The 16929-nt window shown below is 44.7% G+C and overlaps 2 protein-coding genes across 2 annotated transcripts in view; both read left to right on the top strand.

Annotated features, from left to right (window-relative positions):
* Window positions 1-14482, top strand: part of LOC143267304 (disks large homolog 5-like) — a 42105-nt gene extending 27623 nt beyond the window's left edge. The window contains exon 6 of the mRNA XM_076544617.1: window positions 13526-14482. The gene's annotated coding sequence lies outside the window, so the exon portion shown is untranslated. The remainder of the gene's footprint in view (window positions 1-13525) is intronic.
* LOC143267117 (DNA-directed RNA polymerase III subunit RPC1-like) lies at window positions 551-13685 on the top strand. The gene is made up of 6 exons (XM_076544029.1): window positions 551-593; window positions 1023-1186; window positions 1378-1509; window positions 5718-5851; window positions 10114-10245; window positions 13526-13685. The coding sequence occupies exons 1-6, from the start codon at window positions 551-553 to the stop codon at window positions 13683-13685; spliced, it is 765 nt and encodes a 254-aa protein (XP_076400144.1).
* Window positions 14483-16929: the final 2447 nt, after the last annotated feature.

The raw sequence follows: 16929 nt of genomic DNA, 5'->3' as shown, positions 1-16929 counted from the left end.
AAATTCTCTTTTTGGTGGGTTTCTCAAAATGACAATGAAGTGCCGCACTTTCTCTATCTCAAGGACAGAAATAAATAAATAACAGCAATGAAAAAAATCAATATTTTTTGAATAAAGAGCATTAGAAACCAAAATCAACCTGCCAAAGGAAAAAAAAGACTGTTACATCACTAAATCTCTTACTGAAAATTCTAAGACTAAATTCTTTAATGCCTAATTCAGTCAAAACACATTCAAACTCAGAAACTCAGGCAAATTACCTACCAGTTTCTCAAAATACATGTCTGCCCCCACCCAAATCAAACAAAAGGTCAGCCTTCTATGATTTATAGAGAGGCACTTAAAGAAATGAAGAGCCTCTGTGATGTTATGACCAAAGACACATTCTAGAGCCAAACCCCTGGCAGGGCACACAAACAGCCAACTCGGAGGGCTTAGCTCACCTTTGGAGCCACACAGGGCCATGGTGAGGGCGCTGTTGCTCTGGTCCAGCTCTCAGAGGCAGGCACTGCCAGGGAGGTTATGCATCACTGACTGCTCCTTTATGATCATGGCCTGGGGGGAGGGACAGAGGAGGGGAGAACATGTAGTCTGTGGGGAGCCAGGCTCTGACTCTGCAGATCACAATCCTTCAATTCTACATTCATAGAAAATTCGAGAACATTTCATCAGGATGTCAGATTTCCAATCAGTGAAGTTTCCTGAGCTAAGACAATCAAAAATCCCCAGCTGCACAAAGTCCTTTCTTCTCTTATCCTTAGTTCTGAGACTGCAACTCTATCCATTAGTCTCTTTTCTGCTCTCTCTTCAAGCTGACAGTGGGTTGGGGCACAGTCCTCTGAACCACCTTTCCCCTAACCCCATGCAGTACATAGTCACTCCTAGAGTACACACACTGCTGGTGATAAATAGGCTGAGAATGGCATGAACTAGGTTACCAGCCAATTCTTCAGCCCTATTTTTGAGCCTAACAATAGGAACATAGTGGTTGTAGCATCTTAAGCATTCTGTGTTGAATGTAGGTGGTTGCACAGGGCACCTAGGGGTATCCAGAGCTGCCATCCATATCAATGAGCAGAGTCAGAAGGAGACGTTCAAGCTTCTAGTAGAAGGTGACAACCTGCAGGCAGTCATGGCCACCAATGGTGTAAAAGGCAACCAGATCACATCCAGTAACACCTATGAGGTACCATTGCATCTGGACCCTCAGCCAATACCCAGCAGTTTCCTGAACCTGGGATTTGCTTCCCCAACAATTACACAACAATCTCCTTTGATAATAGAGCAGTGTTTGCTTTGTGCTTGTCAAAAGGGAAGAAGTAGGAGTAAGGTAGCTCCCAGAAGGGACTGCCTCCACTCACTCGTAGCTCTCCCTAGGTGGAGAAAACTCTGGGCATTGAAGGCTGCCCAGACAACCATAATCAACAAGATCCAGCCCAAGATGTCAACAATGGCATGAGCATCGACAGGAGGCTCATGATGCTGCTCTCCAACCTGATGACCTACAAGGTGTGAGAGAAAGGATGCTCCAGGTTGTCAGGGGCTGTGAAACCCACTGTCTGTCAAACAACCAGAGAGTTTATACAGCATAGAAAGCACACTTCTGTGAGGACTGACCTGGACAGGAAGTAGGTGTCACCACCAAAGGCCATTTGTGCTAATGGGATCAGGTGTTTCAGTAAATTCTCCATGTAAGAATTTCAAGACAACCAATCATTGGAGGTGAAAAGCTTGAATATGGCTTTTGTCCATGTCCTGAGTCTTATTCTACAGCAAAACTGACAATTAACAACACTAGGATGCCCAGGGAACTTGGGTGATGGTTCCCTAACCCCTTCCTAGTGCTGCTTCTGTAGCCATTTCCAGAGAGTAGGGCTACAGGCTCGGTGGTATAGTGCCTGCCTAGCATGCATGAGACCTGTGATTGATCTCCAGCACACACACACACACACACACACACACACACACACACACACACACAATGTAAATCACCTTGTTCTCAGGTGGGAGTACAAGGGGAAGTTGCTATGCTTGCTTGCTTCCTCTCTATACAGTAGTGCATTGTGTTTCCATGACCCTTTCCTGATAAGCCTGTCCTGCAGTAGAAGACATTATAGAACAAGAGATGTAGCTCAGATATAGAACAAGGTCAAGGTAAATATCCCTGAGACCCTGGACTCAATTCAGCACCAAAGAATAAACTACACCAGGTGGGGCCATGCCAGCCCTGAAGGAGAGGGTGTCTGGAAGTATGTCTACTTCTGCTTTGAATTTTTTTAAAGGTTATGGTATTTCACTGGATCTGCAATACAAGTTTATATCTATTTGTTGTATGTACATGTAGGTGCATAATCCTGTGGATGCCCCTCTGTTTATGTGGAGGTCAGAGGTCAACCTTGGGTCCTCTTCCTCATGACCCATTGATTTTGTTTACTCAAATGCATTTATTAGCAAATATTAATTATGCATAATGTAGTTGGAGTTTTTTTCCAGTCCCACCCTGCCTGCAGCCACTCTGACACAAGTAAACACACAGAGACTTATATTACTTCTAAAGTGTATGGCTGTGGCAGGTTTCTTGCCATCAAGTTCTTACATCTTAAATTAACCTATTTCTATTAATCTAAATTGCCATATGATTTATGGCTTACCAGTACTTTACTGCTGTGGGTGATTGATTGATATGTAAAACACTGATTGGCCAGTAGCCAGGCAGGAAGTATAGGTGGGACTAGCAGAGAAGAGAATTGGAAGAACAGGAAGGCAGAGAGGGGTAGATACCAGCTTGCCATCCATGGAGCCTCATGTAGAGGCTGCAGGTAAAGCCACTGAACATGTGGCGACATATAGATTAAGAGAAATGGGCTTAGTATAAGAGTAAGAGCTAGACAATGGTAGGCCTCAGCTAATGGCCGAGCAGTTTAAATAATATAAGCATCTGTATGTTTATTTTATAAGTGGGCTAAGGGACTGCCTGGGCTTGTCAGGACCCAGAGAGAAAAACTCTAGCTACAAATGGCACACAATGGCTTGAGTTTCCACTTTAAACCTGAAAATATTTAATAAGCAATCCTAAATGGAGCCAAAACCAGGTTCCTGCTTCATGTCTCATACAGGTAGCTAGCCGCAACATGCAGGTTTGAGCTACTATGGCAGGTTCCTGGTGTGTGCATTTGACCAACAGTATGGAGGGATTGAGGCGTCAACAAGTGGCACATTGTGCTGCGTGGTGGATTTAGTCTTTCCTAGTACAAAAAAAAAGAGGTTTCTGGGCTACACAATGCTTTGATAAAAGCATAGACCCACTATTTCTTCAAATTCATGGCTCCCAGAGCTGGCGGAAAACATACCACCGCCATGTTGGTAAGCTGAGGTGGGAGGAGCCAGCAGCCACAGCAGCCGATTTGGTCTTACAATTGCTGCAGTCTAAAACAATAGATTCACAATAAGACAGATTCAAATGGAATAAACCTCTAAATGGATTATAATATGTGTAAAAATGTTTGTAGGCTTGGAAGAAAAAAGAAAGGAATATAGACAGTTATATTAAAGAAATAAAAAGTCTTAAAAATCAAGTCTTTAAAGAGACAGTAAAGGTAATATAGAATATAAGCCATGTAAAGATGGATATCACACAGAGAATCTGAATTATGTTGTCTTGGATATTCGTAACTGAAGGAAAACATTTGATTGTAAAAGCTGTGAGTTAAGCCAAAATGTTCACTTTAAAGGTACCTGCTCCTGGCTGCACCGATTTACTTCAGAGAGGAGGATGGGCATCAAAGGCACTCCATATGTACTTTATCCTCAAATTGGCAAAAATAGTCATTTGGGCAAGAAACTGTTCTTGCCTGGACTGTTTGATCAACTGAACATGCAGGACCCATGGGAAGGTGACCACTGAACTTTGCTTCACAAAATGGTCCTTTAGGTTCCTGCTTCACAGAGGAAACTGCCAGACATTTTACAGGACACAGAAAAAAAAGGACTAAGCGACGCTAGCCCTGTGGGCTGAAGACAGATTCCCCAACTTTACAAGAAAACTTCGGATGACCATCCAGGCTGCCAGCTGTCTCTGTCTACCCTGCAAGATTCCCAAAATTTGCTTGCATCCTTCTCCCATTTCTCAGGTAATATTATATCCTTCTTAGGTCTTTGATGTAGTTGAAGTCTAGTTATAATTTCCTCAGTTATGATAAAAGATAAGTTAGATATAAAACCTTAGACTCACAAATATAAGAGAGATAGGATAACTTCTTTAATATTGTAACTGTAATTCTTGCTTGATAATTGTTTTGTTATCTATAATTTTACTATTTAAAGTTAAAATCTTCCTTTTTTTAAAAAAAGGAAAAGGTGAAGTGCTGTGGATAATTGATTGATTGATAAATAAAACACTGCTTGGCCAGTAGCCTAGCAGGAAGTACAGGCGGGACTAGCAGAGAAGAGAATTGAAAGAACAGGAAAGCAGAGAGGGGTAGATACCAGCTTGCCATCCAGGGAGCCTCATGTAGAGGCTGCATGTGAAGCCATGGAATATGTAGACATATAGATTAAGAGAAATTGGCTTAGTATAAGAGTAAGAGCTAGACAATGGTAGGCCTCAGCTAATGGCTGAGCAGTTCAAATAATATAAGCGTCTGTCTGTATGTTTATTGTATAAGTGGGCTAAGGGACCGCTGGGGCTTGTCAGAACCCAGAGAGAAAAACTCTAGCTACACTTTGCATCTTGTTTCTCGTGGCAGCAGCAGCTGGCAGTATCTCCTGATTCAGCGTTCCACTCCCTAGAATTCTCCTCTCTGCTTATCCTGCCTATACTATACTTCCTGCCTGGCTACTGGCCAATCAGCGTTTTATTTATCAGTCAATTGAAGCAACACATTCACAGCATGCAGAAAGACATCCCCAGTAATTCCCCTTTTCTTTTTTCAAACAGGAAGGTTTTGACTTTAACATAGTAAAATTACATATAACAAAACAATTATCAAGCAAGTTACAGCATAACATGCATTTGATTATGGTCCTTTTATGTGTGTATATCCTGACACACTTTGGTCATATTCACCTCCTGTTACCCTCTCTTGTGCACTTCCCACGCCCCCTTATACCCTTCCTCTTCCTCCTAGTCCTTCTATTTTGATGCCTATTTTTAACCACACAAAGAATGTCATTAGGGCTGCTTACAAGGGCAGATGCTAGGGACAGGTTCTTTACTGAACCATGAGTACCTCACCAGTTTTTACAACATTGGAGAATATGTCTGTCCCCACCCCACCCCAAATAATCACCACCTGGCTATAATTCCTCAGGGGAGGCTTCATGAAGTCCTCCCTCACATGACAAGATGTGACAGCAGCGGTCCTGTATGAGTCTGTTGTATGTTTGGCTTGTTTCCTTGACTAGAATAAGCTAAATTGTTTCTAGTGTTAGCTTAATGATCATAGGAAAGGAGAAGCAACCCCCCTTTTAAAACTCAGATTCCTAATTCTGTGTGGCACAGCATCCAGGTACAATTGACAAGTGACAGGCTCCTTGCCCTTGGGATCATCAAGCCCCAATGGCTATGAAGCTGCACTAAAAACCACCTGCTTTTAGTGGTACCATGAACAGCTGCTTGGCTGTTCCTATTGGTTCTAGTATTGGGATAATGTCTTCTGCTTTGGTTTTGAACTTCCTGGAGTAGCTTGAGACTCATCTGACCATCTTCCCTTCCACAGGGTGAACACCTGGTTATTACCAAATTTGGCTTGGCCAACATGAAGGAGAGTGTATTGATGCTGGCCTCCTTTGAGAAGACAACTGACCATCTCTTTGATACTGCCTACTTTGTACAAGAAAGACCTAGTATACAGTAGGTTTGCAGTGTAGGTGGCCTATGTCCTACAGAATGAAGGGATCATTTGTCTCCAGAGTCTAACTAAGGCACCCTGCCCCCCTCTCCCCATTCTGTGAGCTCCTTTCAGTGCAGACAGTTCTTCAGTTCCAAAAAGAAAATATGGATCCTGAGCCAGTGGGGACCTTTCAGTCCTTGAAGCTGTACTTGGCCACAATGACTAACAACTTACATATTGTCTAGGATTGAGAGAATGTAGACAGTGGCAGAACCTCCAGGTATAGCAGTAGGGTAGCCTGTGGTCCTGCCTCCTGGTAAGGCACTGAACATCATTTTAAGAGCCACATAGCCCAGAAAATGGGGAGACACAGGTTGAAGATGGAGAGAGAGAAGGTAATAAGTAATCCATTCCTTGTGATAGATGCCTTTTATCCCAGGACTCAGGAGGCAGAGGCATGCAGATTTCTGTAAGCTCAAGCCCAGCCTCTTCTACATAGCAATTTCCAGGTCAGACAAGTCTATACAGTGAGACCCTGTCTTCAAATCAACATCAAAGTGAAGAGAAAGGAAAGTGAGGAGGGTTAGAATGGAGAAGCCCATGCACAAGCCAGAGTGCAGCTGTCAGACACCAGGACTGAAACCCAGCACCCACCACTGACACCTTTGCAGCCTGGGTCCAGCCTCTGTCCACCACCCTACCTGGAAATGTCTCCTCTCTCTATGTGTGGAGCACTCTAGCCCAGTGGTAGATCTCACTGTGTGTTGGGGTTAGTTTGACACTTTGCCTCTCTGTTCTGGAGTTGTCTTTGGCATCAAACTAAAATGTACCTACCTCCTGCTTCCTTCCTGTGAGTAGGTGTCCTAGCATAGAGCCCTAGATTCTTGAACTGCACCTGGGTGGTGGGTGCCAACATCTTTAATCCCAGAACAATGGAGGCATGAATGGGCATATCTCTGAGTTCCAAGCAAGCCATGAAAGAAAGAAAGAAAGAAAAGACAGAAAGAAAGAAAGAAAGAAAGAAAGAAAGAAAGAAAGAAAGAAAGAAAGAAAGAAAGAAAGAAAGAAGAAAGAAAGAAAGAGAGAAAGAAAGAGAGAGAGAGAGAAAGGAGGGAGGGAGGGAGGGAGGGAGGGAGGGAGGGAGGGAGGGAGGGAGGGAAGGAAGGAAGGAAGGAAGGAAGGAAGGAAGGAAGGAAGGAAGGAAAGAAGGAAGGTACCAAGGAAGAAGGAAGGAAGGAAAGAAGGAAAAGAATGACAGACAGACTTGAACTGCAGCCAGGAGAGGAGGAAATCCCCATCCCTTCTGGAAGTCAGTGGTGGCCTGCCTTCCAGTGTCTGATAAGGACCATGCTGCCCCTGGCCCTGCACTTCCAACCCATTGGTATCTTTTCTTCTGGGCACTAAGCTAAGGAAGGCAGGTGGCAAAGTCACCATCTCCTGATCATGTGCAGAGATCCTTCTGCCTAAGTAGTCTCTCACAGGCTGTCTATCTCCTGCTCTTTATTCCTGTTGCAGAGAACTGGCTGAGCTGAATTGGCTTCTGGTGATCTGTTGGCCTGAGGCAGGCACTGTCATTCCAGAGACAGTGCTCCTTGGCTATCCCCCTAGGGTACATACATGGGAAGGAAAATGATGAGCCAAGTTCAGCCAGGTGGTATGTGGTAGAGCTGGACCTCAGATCCCAACTCTGCAAACCTGGTTCAGTTATGTTTTCTCCACTCTGTGACTCCAGCTCTCTGACCTTGGTTCTGGTTGGCTCCAGGTGTGTCCGAATGCATCATCATGGGAATGCCAATGAACATCAGAACTGGGCTCTTCAAGCACTTGCCCAAGGCTAACATAGACCCCAAAACTATGCAGAAGGCCCCTGATTTTAAACGCAACTGAATTGTACATAATTTTTGTCACATATTTTATGGCAGGAGATCACTGTTCCTGACCACAGCTCCTTGTCCTGTCAGCTGCTGAATGAAAGAACTATGTATCCCCTGGACAGAGGCCTGCATGACTTTAAATGGTGCAGAGGGTCAGACAAAGACCATGGCCTCAGCAGGAGCTCCTTGGAAGGATGACTGGGAGTCTGCTTGTAACCTAAACTGCAGGGGTTCAGTTGTTCAGCCTGGTCAGTGTTGATTCCACCTCACTCTGTCTCTGCAGAGGAGGCTAACATGCACCCAATCTTCCCTCTGTCTAGGACCACACAGGTCAGGACACAGTCCTGGTTTTCTACTCCTCAGTTAGGCTGGATTTGCCACTGATATGCTCACACAATTACATTACTGTTATTTATTTGTTCTGTCTGAGAGGTATACAGTGTTTGTTGTTACTTTACTTTGAAACTTGAAGCTGTAGAAGGAATAAAACCAGCTTCAAAACATTCCTGGAAAAGCACCTAGGATGTGAGGTCCAGGATGTGATGGCTAGTTCCTGGCTAAACACTGTCTATCTGAATTTAACTGCCTTAAACACATGGGAAATAGAAACTTGTAGTTCCCTAGTAAACGGAGTCCCTTTTGAAGGTCTCTGTAGCCTATGGCTCCCGAGTGAAGACTGTACATCATTAGCAGTATTGAGGAAGAAGACAGGTGGTTCCTCTAAAGCCTCTTATGGACACAGAGAGGTTCTAGGTGGGGTACCTCTTACTAACAGTAAGACATTGCTTGTGTACACCCAGGCGTATAACAAATCTGGGCATTGGACAGCATACCAAGGTAATCATCAGGAATGTAAGTGTCTGAACTCAATCCTAGCTTGAATTCTGAATGAAAAGAGTTAGGGTTTCATCTGTGGTTCAATAGAATTTAATTGATCATATTGATAAATAGAGGGATATTGAAGAAGGAATGAGACATTCTTGGGTAGTGTTTGGATAGTATGGCTAAATTCCCAACAGGGGATGTACTGTGGGGCTTCTAATTAAGCTAAGAGAACTCTGGCTTGGGAAGGAGGAGGTGCTGAATACCTTCCTCTATGTTCCAAGAGAGGCTCCTAGAAAGTGAATCTAGGCTTCTGGTCAGTTAAGGGAGAACCAATTAGCAGGGTGGCAAAGGCTGTTCCCCATGACATCAGCAGTCCCTTCTCTGGACATTCTATTGTATCCTGGAGAGCTCATGGCATCCCCTGTGATGTCACCAGTGTTGTAGCAACATCAACTGCCTCAGGGCATCCTTCAGTGCCTACAGGGTAGAGCATAGACATGCTGCTGGCAAGACTGAGGGGTCTCCTTGGAAGAGAGAATGGAGAACATCCAGAGAATAGAGAGAGACGGAAGGAGGCTGGCCTTGAGTCTCAGAGGAAAACAACCAAAAAGGGTTTCTGGGGAAGACACAGTGAGTGCTGGGCAGGAGATGGGGACTTCCTGGAGGAAGTGGGCTAGAACTGGGCCCTCCAATATTAGGGCAGAGGAGCTGGAGCCTCTGAGAAGCAAATGGACATCCCTGCTTCTCATAATTCCTGAAGGTCCAGGGTCCAGAACATTAGTGTGTGCCTCCTCTAAGCCAGGATCTGGCAAGGTCAAGGCTGTTATGCTGGGCATGCTCATCTTTTACCTTTCCTGGGTCTTGGGGGTGTAATGTGGGGACAGAAGGAGACAAGCAAGATGCAGATGGACTAATGTGTCCCCAGCTGAGGCCAGGCATCACTGCAATTCAGCTTCGGGAGTTTCCTTTAGATGCAGTGGCTGTCGACACTAGTCACATGGAGAGAGAGACAAGTGCTTCTGGTCAAGTCATCATGTCGTCAGGCTGTCCAGCAGACTCCTCTGAACACCTCTCCCTGAGAGTGGTCCCTTAGGGTCCTGAACCATCAGTTGAGGAAGGCAGGTAGATCTCTAGTGTAGTCAAACAACTGTAGAGATGTGGGACCAGGGTAGAGATTGGCTCCTTTGTACAAGCTCTGCATGTCCTGGCTGGCAGTGGGATGACTTGGTGAGTCTGTTAACCATGTTGTGTCTCTGCATGACATTTCAATCCCAGCCATGGGCCTGGAGTGACCAGGCAGGAGATCTGGACTGTCCACAGCACCTGAGTCCTTGTGCTAGACTGCCTCTCCAGGCTTGCTGAGGGAACACATGCAGCAAGGACACCCTCCATCTGAACACTCAGTCTCTGTTGGCCTGGGCCAGGATTACAAGTTAATTAAGCACCAGGAAGTTTCAGTACATAGTAGCCAGACTGAGACCTCCACTGTGTTGCAGTAGATCAGGACAACAGCATGTGTTCACATGATCCTTGAGGCCTATATTCATAAAGATCTTTGTTCCTGGTGCCATGCCCTCCCACAGGCCAAATACTTGGTATGAAGATCTGAAGATGGAGCATGAGGAGGTCATGACTGACCTACAGAGATTGCAGAATGAGAACACCGAGACTTCAGAGAAGGTGGATGAGCTTGCCAACCTGACGGTCTTCTATCGGTAAGTGCCTGTTGGCATGGACCCCAATAGTTGTTGAGTGGCCATTGCTGCCTTTATTTTCTCTAGATTGGAGAATCCACAGCTCTGGTTCTGTCCTTTTTGCACCTTAACAAGCATCTCTTTGACTTGTGTCACTTACACTTAGTTTTGCTAAGGATGAAAGAGACTATCCACTCCTGCCACCTTTGTCCTGGAGCCTCAGGAGCCTCTAGATAGAAGAGCAAACTGTGCTGTGGTGGTGCCACTCCAGTACTCTGGAGGCAGAGCAGACAGATCTCTGTGATTTCAAGGCCAGTCTGGTCTACAAAGAATTCCAGGGCAGATAGGACTATTAAGCAAAGAAACCATGTTTAAAACCAAACAAACAAACAAAAAGAAAGAAAGAGAGGAAGGAAGAAATGAAGAAAGGATGGAAGGAAAAGGAAAGCAAAGAGGAAGAAAAGAAAAGAAAAGAAATTTGCACTGTGAGGGGAATGTCAGGCAGCCCTGGGCATCAGGGAGCTCAGGCCTAGGCTTTACAGATCTGGTTTCTGTGGAAACTGTAGATAGAATAAACTTCCCTTGGGTCTTCTTTCCTCTCTCAGAGGGTATTTGTCCACTACTTGCTAATATTCAGGACAGTTGAGGGACACCTCTTTCCTTTGAAAGGATATGGACCCCTATTTGTGTTGGGGTTTTTATGAAGTATTTCAATTTTTTTTAATCAGCTGCTCTCTTTTTGGCCTTTTGAGTGTAGCTGTCATGGCTATTTTGGGCTCATGCTACATTTCCTGAGTACCTGGGGCCATTTGGGTGATGGTTCCTGGAGGCAGGGGTGGCAGAAAGAGTCTGGCAGGACCTTACTCTACAGAGGGTCTTTTCCAGTGGTCTGCACAGCCAGGTCCTAATGGAACATACTCAGCTTAAGGAGCAGGTAGCCATGCTGAGGCAGGAGAACAACAGTCGGACAGAAGATTGGGTCCTGCTGAAGATCTACTTGGCAGCATTCAAATTGATCTGGGAGGACCAAGAGGAAGAGACCAGTGACCTCCAAACCCAGCAACAACAGGTATGGGCAGGTAGGTGGATCAGGCTAAGGTCTGGCACCATTTGCCCATTGCAGTCTCTGTCTGCCCATCCACTCACCTGTGCTTTCACCCATCACCTTACTCATCCATCCAGCCACTCACCTCATGCCATATGAGGTGTTCACTTCAATGTCCATGCACAAGTACTTCTGGAAAGTTAGGCTCTTCTGAGAAACTAAATTATTGGCAAACCATCTCCGCTGTTCTGCCTGAATCTGCGGTCCAATGAGGGAAATGGGTCAATAACATATCAAACCTTCATGTCATTTCGATAGGTAGGATGCTATGCACAGAGCTTTGAATGTGTGAATTGTGGGTCCTGAGGCTCATGTGATTGGCAGGGGTCATGTGAGATCACAGAGGTGAAATGGCTTACGAGGAGTATCCCATGTAAATGCCAAATGAGTCCTCCTCATAGTCATAGATTTGGGTGGCATGTGGCCTTCTCCTTTTTTCATGAATCCCAATGTGTTCTCTTCCCTTTGACCGACTTTTGGTTCACACTGACATAAGCCTGAGTAGCAGCTCATGAGCCCTGTTTTCTGTGAGTGCTCCTTGAGAGTCTACCATTGTGGAGAATACAATCTGGATTTGATTGGCTGAACAGATGGGGCTTTTGACAAGCTGAGTGCTGGGGTGGGCGATTTGCTGCTTCTGAAGTAAATTCTCTAGCCATCTCAACAGAGTCTGGCCAAAAAGAGCAAACTTCCCACAGCAGTATTAATCCTCACGGAATGATGGCAGAGTTGTGAGACTCTTCTGAAAGTGCTGGTGTGCTTCATCTACTCATCCGTTGATCTTGCATGATGTTGTATTCTGCTCACTTCTTTTTTCCATGAGTGTAGTATAAGCTCTTTTGGCTTGCCTCACCTACCAGTATGCTATTTTAATCCTTTGTATGTGCTTCATGTGTATGAGACTGTGTACATGCCTGTATACACCTCTCCACTAAGAACACAATGTTCTAATGAACAGGAATTTGAAAGATTTTAGGGAAGCCTGCAGGTCCTGTGGAAGCAGAAGGAGGTGATCACCCAGGAAAAGGACTTGGCAGAAAAGCTGCAGCATCACTTTGAGGTCTCCCAAATGAGATAGAAACCAAGGCTGGGGGGAGCAGGTGGTGCCAAGTGGGTCCTTTATACCTGGGATCACTGTCATTTATGGGCTCCTACTCACATGCATGGCTCCCAGCTACAAGCAGGGCAAAAACACTTCAGAGTATTGATCAGGTTGAGTGTACAAACAATTCTGTCCAGGAATCAATATGTTGAATACTCAGTGTGTCTGAGGAATTGTGTCCTTTCTCCCTTCTGAGTACTCTGCTATGGCCTGAGCAGGCTTTCCTTATACTCACAGAGATCTGCCTGCTTCTGCCTCCCCATGATGGAATCCAAATTTGTGAATCACCTGGCCTTGCTGAAATTACATTTTCACTTAGGAACATCCCCTGTAAAGAAGTGATTCCTACCTTTGAATACTGCTCTGTGCAGCATTTTCCCACTTCCTGGGACAAGTGTTCTCTAGATTGAATAGGGTAAGGACTTTCCAGAATGAACCCAGGCAGATGCCTCAGCTGCAGGGAAGATCAGAACCATTTTAGGGGTCAAAGAGTCAGGATGCAGATTCCCAGTTCTGGTTAAGGAAATTACAAGGTTCTGTTTGATCCCAGAGTCCATCAGGGCCAGTGTTCTCAGGCACACATCTCAGGAAATGCTGCTCTAGGATTACCGACTGATTCTGTCTTGCATGTTGGTCATGTTCAAGGTGCGTCCTGGGCATGAAGCCTGAGCTATATTCATGACCTTGTTTGAGTGTCCAGAATGCAAGGCTGCAATATGGCTATCAATAAAATGATGTGGTTTATCAGTAACTCATCATGATTAATGAGTATCACTCCTGTGCTGTTGGCTATATTATTAATGTTTTGATAAATTTACTAAGTGATGTCCCCAGACTGTAAGAGAAAGACCCTTTCTTTCTAGTAGAACAGAAAAACCATTACTCAGCCAATTTCTTACAGGTGTTTAGGGCTGAGGAATGTTCTAGGCCCAGCTACTCTGTGACTCTTATTCCTTGGGGGTACAAACAATGACTTCAGTCAAAAGATCCATGTTGAGCATCCAGCACAGTTGAGGTGGTGGGAGGCAGCAGTTTAATAGCTGACAATGGCAGGTCCCCAGCAGGATTGTGTCCTAACTGCCTTTCCCTCCTAGGTCAGAGAAACTGATATATGAGCTGGAACAGGCCACAGCCCAGGATGAGAGCCTGCTTCAGAAGGAGCTGGTAAACCAGGAGCCACCTGCTGAGCCCAATCTCGGGAAAATTCTGGATTATGATGCACTTTCTCCCTATTATTTTATTTCCTATGTGTGAATAGGCCTTAGTTATGCTTAGCCATTGACCCAGGATGGCTGCTTCTGGGCCTTGACTCCCTTTCCTTCTTGACAATACCGCTTGAGAAACTGAGGAAGCCAAAGGAAGCCACAGACACCTTGAAAGCATGACTTCTTTCACCCTAGGATCAAGGCCTCCTCAGAAAAAGACACCCCATTATACCTCTGAACTTACCATGAGGCAAATACCAACTGACCTCCAGGTGATCCAGACCCAATCTGATTCATGTGTCTGTTGGCTCAGTACTCCCAAAAGAAAAAAAAAAGCATCAAAAATGAGACTGAAATACAGAAAACCCAACAAAACAGTTACTCAGAAACGTGACATCTACCAGCAAATGGCCCAGTGAGAAATACCACACCATGGAGGGAGGAGATGTTGGAATACAAAACTTACTGTGTCAGTTTACCGTCAAGTACTTTCACAAGCTGACTGAGTCGTCAGCCCTCAACTGTGTTTGAGCCACTTCCTGTAACGTTTCTATCCTTGAACTCGGTGAAAACTGACTTATAAAGCCCCAAAGAGGCATGGCTATGCTTTTCTTGAAAAGGCTGTTGCAATCATTGACTGCCTTGCTATCTGTCCAAGGTCAGTCACAGGCTCCAGGTCTGTGCTACTCAGTCTGCAGTGAGAAAATTCTGCATAGCTTAAATTTTTGTTTGATTATTGGTTTAAGTTCTTTATCTTAATTGTTTTGGTTATGGATTTGTTATGTTGTTGTTATTTGTTCTTGTTATTGATTTTCAAAATTTGCTAAGGCAAATGATTACCCATTTAAAGCCCCCTTTAAAAAATATATTCTTTATGATTAAAATAAAAAGTAATTTCAAACTCTACACACGTGGACCAGTTTGTTTTGTGGTGTGTCCTGTCATACTCCTGTAACCCTAGAACTCACCATCAGAGATGGATCTCTGCAATTTCCAGGCAGCCTGTGTTACATAATGACCTCACAGCCAGCCAATGTGACACAGGGGACTGATGTCTTGGGTGTGGATTGCCAGGTTTGGCCCCTGGATACACACTTTATGGTGGACTCAGTATTTATACTATATCCATGCTGTGATGCATTTAGCTACTCCTAAAATATGGTACTCTATAGACACACTTTCATGAACTGGTCATAAGGACCGAACTATTGAGAAATGCACCTTTACTGCTCTAGAGACTCTCAGGAAATAAAACCATTCATTAAGAGAGTCTAAAAGAAATCAGGAAACCCAGAGCTATCTGCCTCTGTGTTTGTTTGTTTGTTTGTTTGTTTTTCCAATACAGCATCAGTGATAACCACACAACAGAGATAAGACCTTTCAAGTCACTTTGGAAAATAGCTTTTTGTAGATTCTGTTGCCCTTGACCATGTATTTGATGTTTTTTTTTCTTTTTAGATTTATTCTTATTTTATGTGAATGGTTGTTTTTCTTTTTGTACATCTGTGCTAGACATGACTGCAGTTACTGAAGAGGACAGAAGAGGGCAACAGGTCCCATTATAGCTGGTTGTTAGACATCATGTGAGAGAGCATCAAATGCTCTTAACCTTTGAGCTCTCTCTCCAGCTCCTGCCATTGGCTTTTGACCTTCCAGCCCTATGGTGCTGTATTGTTGAACTGGATCACCTCTGATCAAAGAAAGAAGTCTCTGGAAACGTGTAGGGACGGGTACATGAAGTAGGCAGGCTAATTGTCTGAGGCAGCCTGGTACCTATGCAGGGCTCTGGTGTCCCCACTGATCTCTGTGGGTTCAGGATCATGTTCCAGAGTTACTCATAGTCAGGGTTGGAGCAGATCTGTCACCTCTCATCTAGGATGACAATGTAGATTAGGCACATCTGATGAAATGCAGAGTTGAGGTGACCCTCCTTGGGCCTGGGTATGGGGTAAAGAATCCTTGATAGCAAGAAAGATCTCCAGCTAAGCAGTGTTGGGAGGAAGCTCCAGGTCAGGCACAGTGCAAGAAGGCTGCTGCAGAGGACACAAGCTTCTGGTGGAGAGAATGACCATCCAAGCTTGGGAAAGAAGAGGGACGGGACTGTTGAAGCTGCCCTTGACCATGGCAGATCTCAGAGTATATTGAGGAAGGGTGTAGCTGGAGGGGTTCTCTCCAGGTCCCACCATGCCCCCACAGTCCCACAACCCACTTGAAAAATAATCACTCAGAAGCTTATATTACTTATAAACTGTATGGTTGTTGCAGGCTTCTTGCTATCTAGTTTTCTTTTTCTTTTTCTTTCTTTCTTTTCTTTTTTTTTTTTTTTTTTTTTGTTTTTTTAGTTTTTTGAGACAGGGTTTCTCTGTATAGCTTTGTGCCTTTCCTGGATCTCCTGTAAACCAGGCTGGCCTTGAACTCACAAATATCCATCTGCCTCTGCCTCCCAAGTGCTGGGATTAAAGGCGTGTGCCACCACTGCCTGGCTGCTATTTAGTTCTTAAATTAACCCATTTCTATTCATCTATACCTTGCCACATGGCTTGTTGCTTGCCAGTATCTTTACATGTTGTTTCTCATGGTGGTGGCTGGCAGCAACTCCTCCTCAGCCTTCCTGATCCCAGAATTCTCCTTTCTCTTTGTCCCGCCTATACTTCCTGCCTGGCTGCTGGCCAATCAGCACTTTATTTATTAACCAATCAGAGCAACACCTTCACAGCATAGAGAACATCCCACAGCAGAAGGGTTTCTTCTAGGTGACTGTTTTATAATTTTAGAGCTCCCTGGAGTAAATCCAACTTCAGAGACTGTAGATGAGTCACAAAGTTTAAGTGTGGAGGAAGTAATCCGGTGGGTCCCAAGACAGGTGCTGACAAGCTTTTACAATCTCAGCAGCCAGAGTAATGGGGTAGGGGCTTTGTTTACTCTCTGTCATAGGTCACCTTCTCTGTTTTGCTGACCCTATCAGAAAACAGGCCATCTATAGACACACTGGAAACTAGGTGAGACTTGGTTTAGGCCACACTACCAAGTGACTACAATACTGAGTGGGTCTCCATGGCCATCTTCTCAGTGTCTGGAAGGAGCCTGGGGCCAGGTGTGCCTTAATCACTTGTGCATCCTCAGAATAGTGTTTGTCTGGTTTGGTAAATTCCACCAGATAGGTAGATTAACCTGGCTTTTTCTACTGGCATTGTGTATGTAAATAATTGCATATCAACCTTTCTCACTCTAAACTGTCCTTATTTCACAGTGTAACCTGTGGACCTTCCTTTTATCTCTCAGATTACTAAACT

This window comes from Peromyscus maniculatus, chromosome 9 (assembly GCF_049852395.1).
Source record: "Peromyscus maniculatus bairdii isolate BWxNUB_F1_BW_parent chromosome 9, HU_Pman_BW_mat_3.1, whole genome shotgun sequence".
NCBI lineage: Eukaryota > Metazoa > Chordata > Mammalia > Rodentia > Cricetidae > Peromyscus > Peromyscus maniculatus.
This window is presented reverse-complemented; position numbering and strand designations above follow the sequence as displayed.

What these genes read in the sequence shown, in the direction of transcription:
- LOC143267117 (XM_076544029.1), top strand. Translation starts at nt 551, where the DNA reads ATGGCCTGGGGGGAGGGACAGAGGAGGGGAGAACATGTAGTCT. An exon ending in CATCCAGTAACACCTATGAG is followed by an intron (nt 1,187 to 1,377) that starts GTACCATTGCAT and finishes AGCTCTCCCTAG; the next exon opens with GTGGAGAAAACTCTGGGCAT. An exon ending in AACCTGACGGTCTTCTATCG is followed by an intron (nt 10,246 to 13,525) that starts GTAAGTGCCTGT and finishes TTTCCCTCCTAG; the next exon opens with GTCAGAGAAACTGATATATG.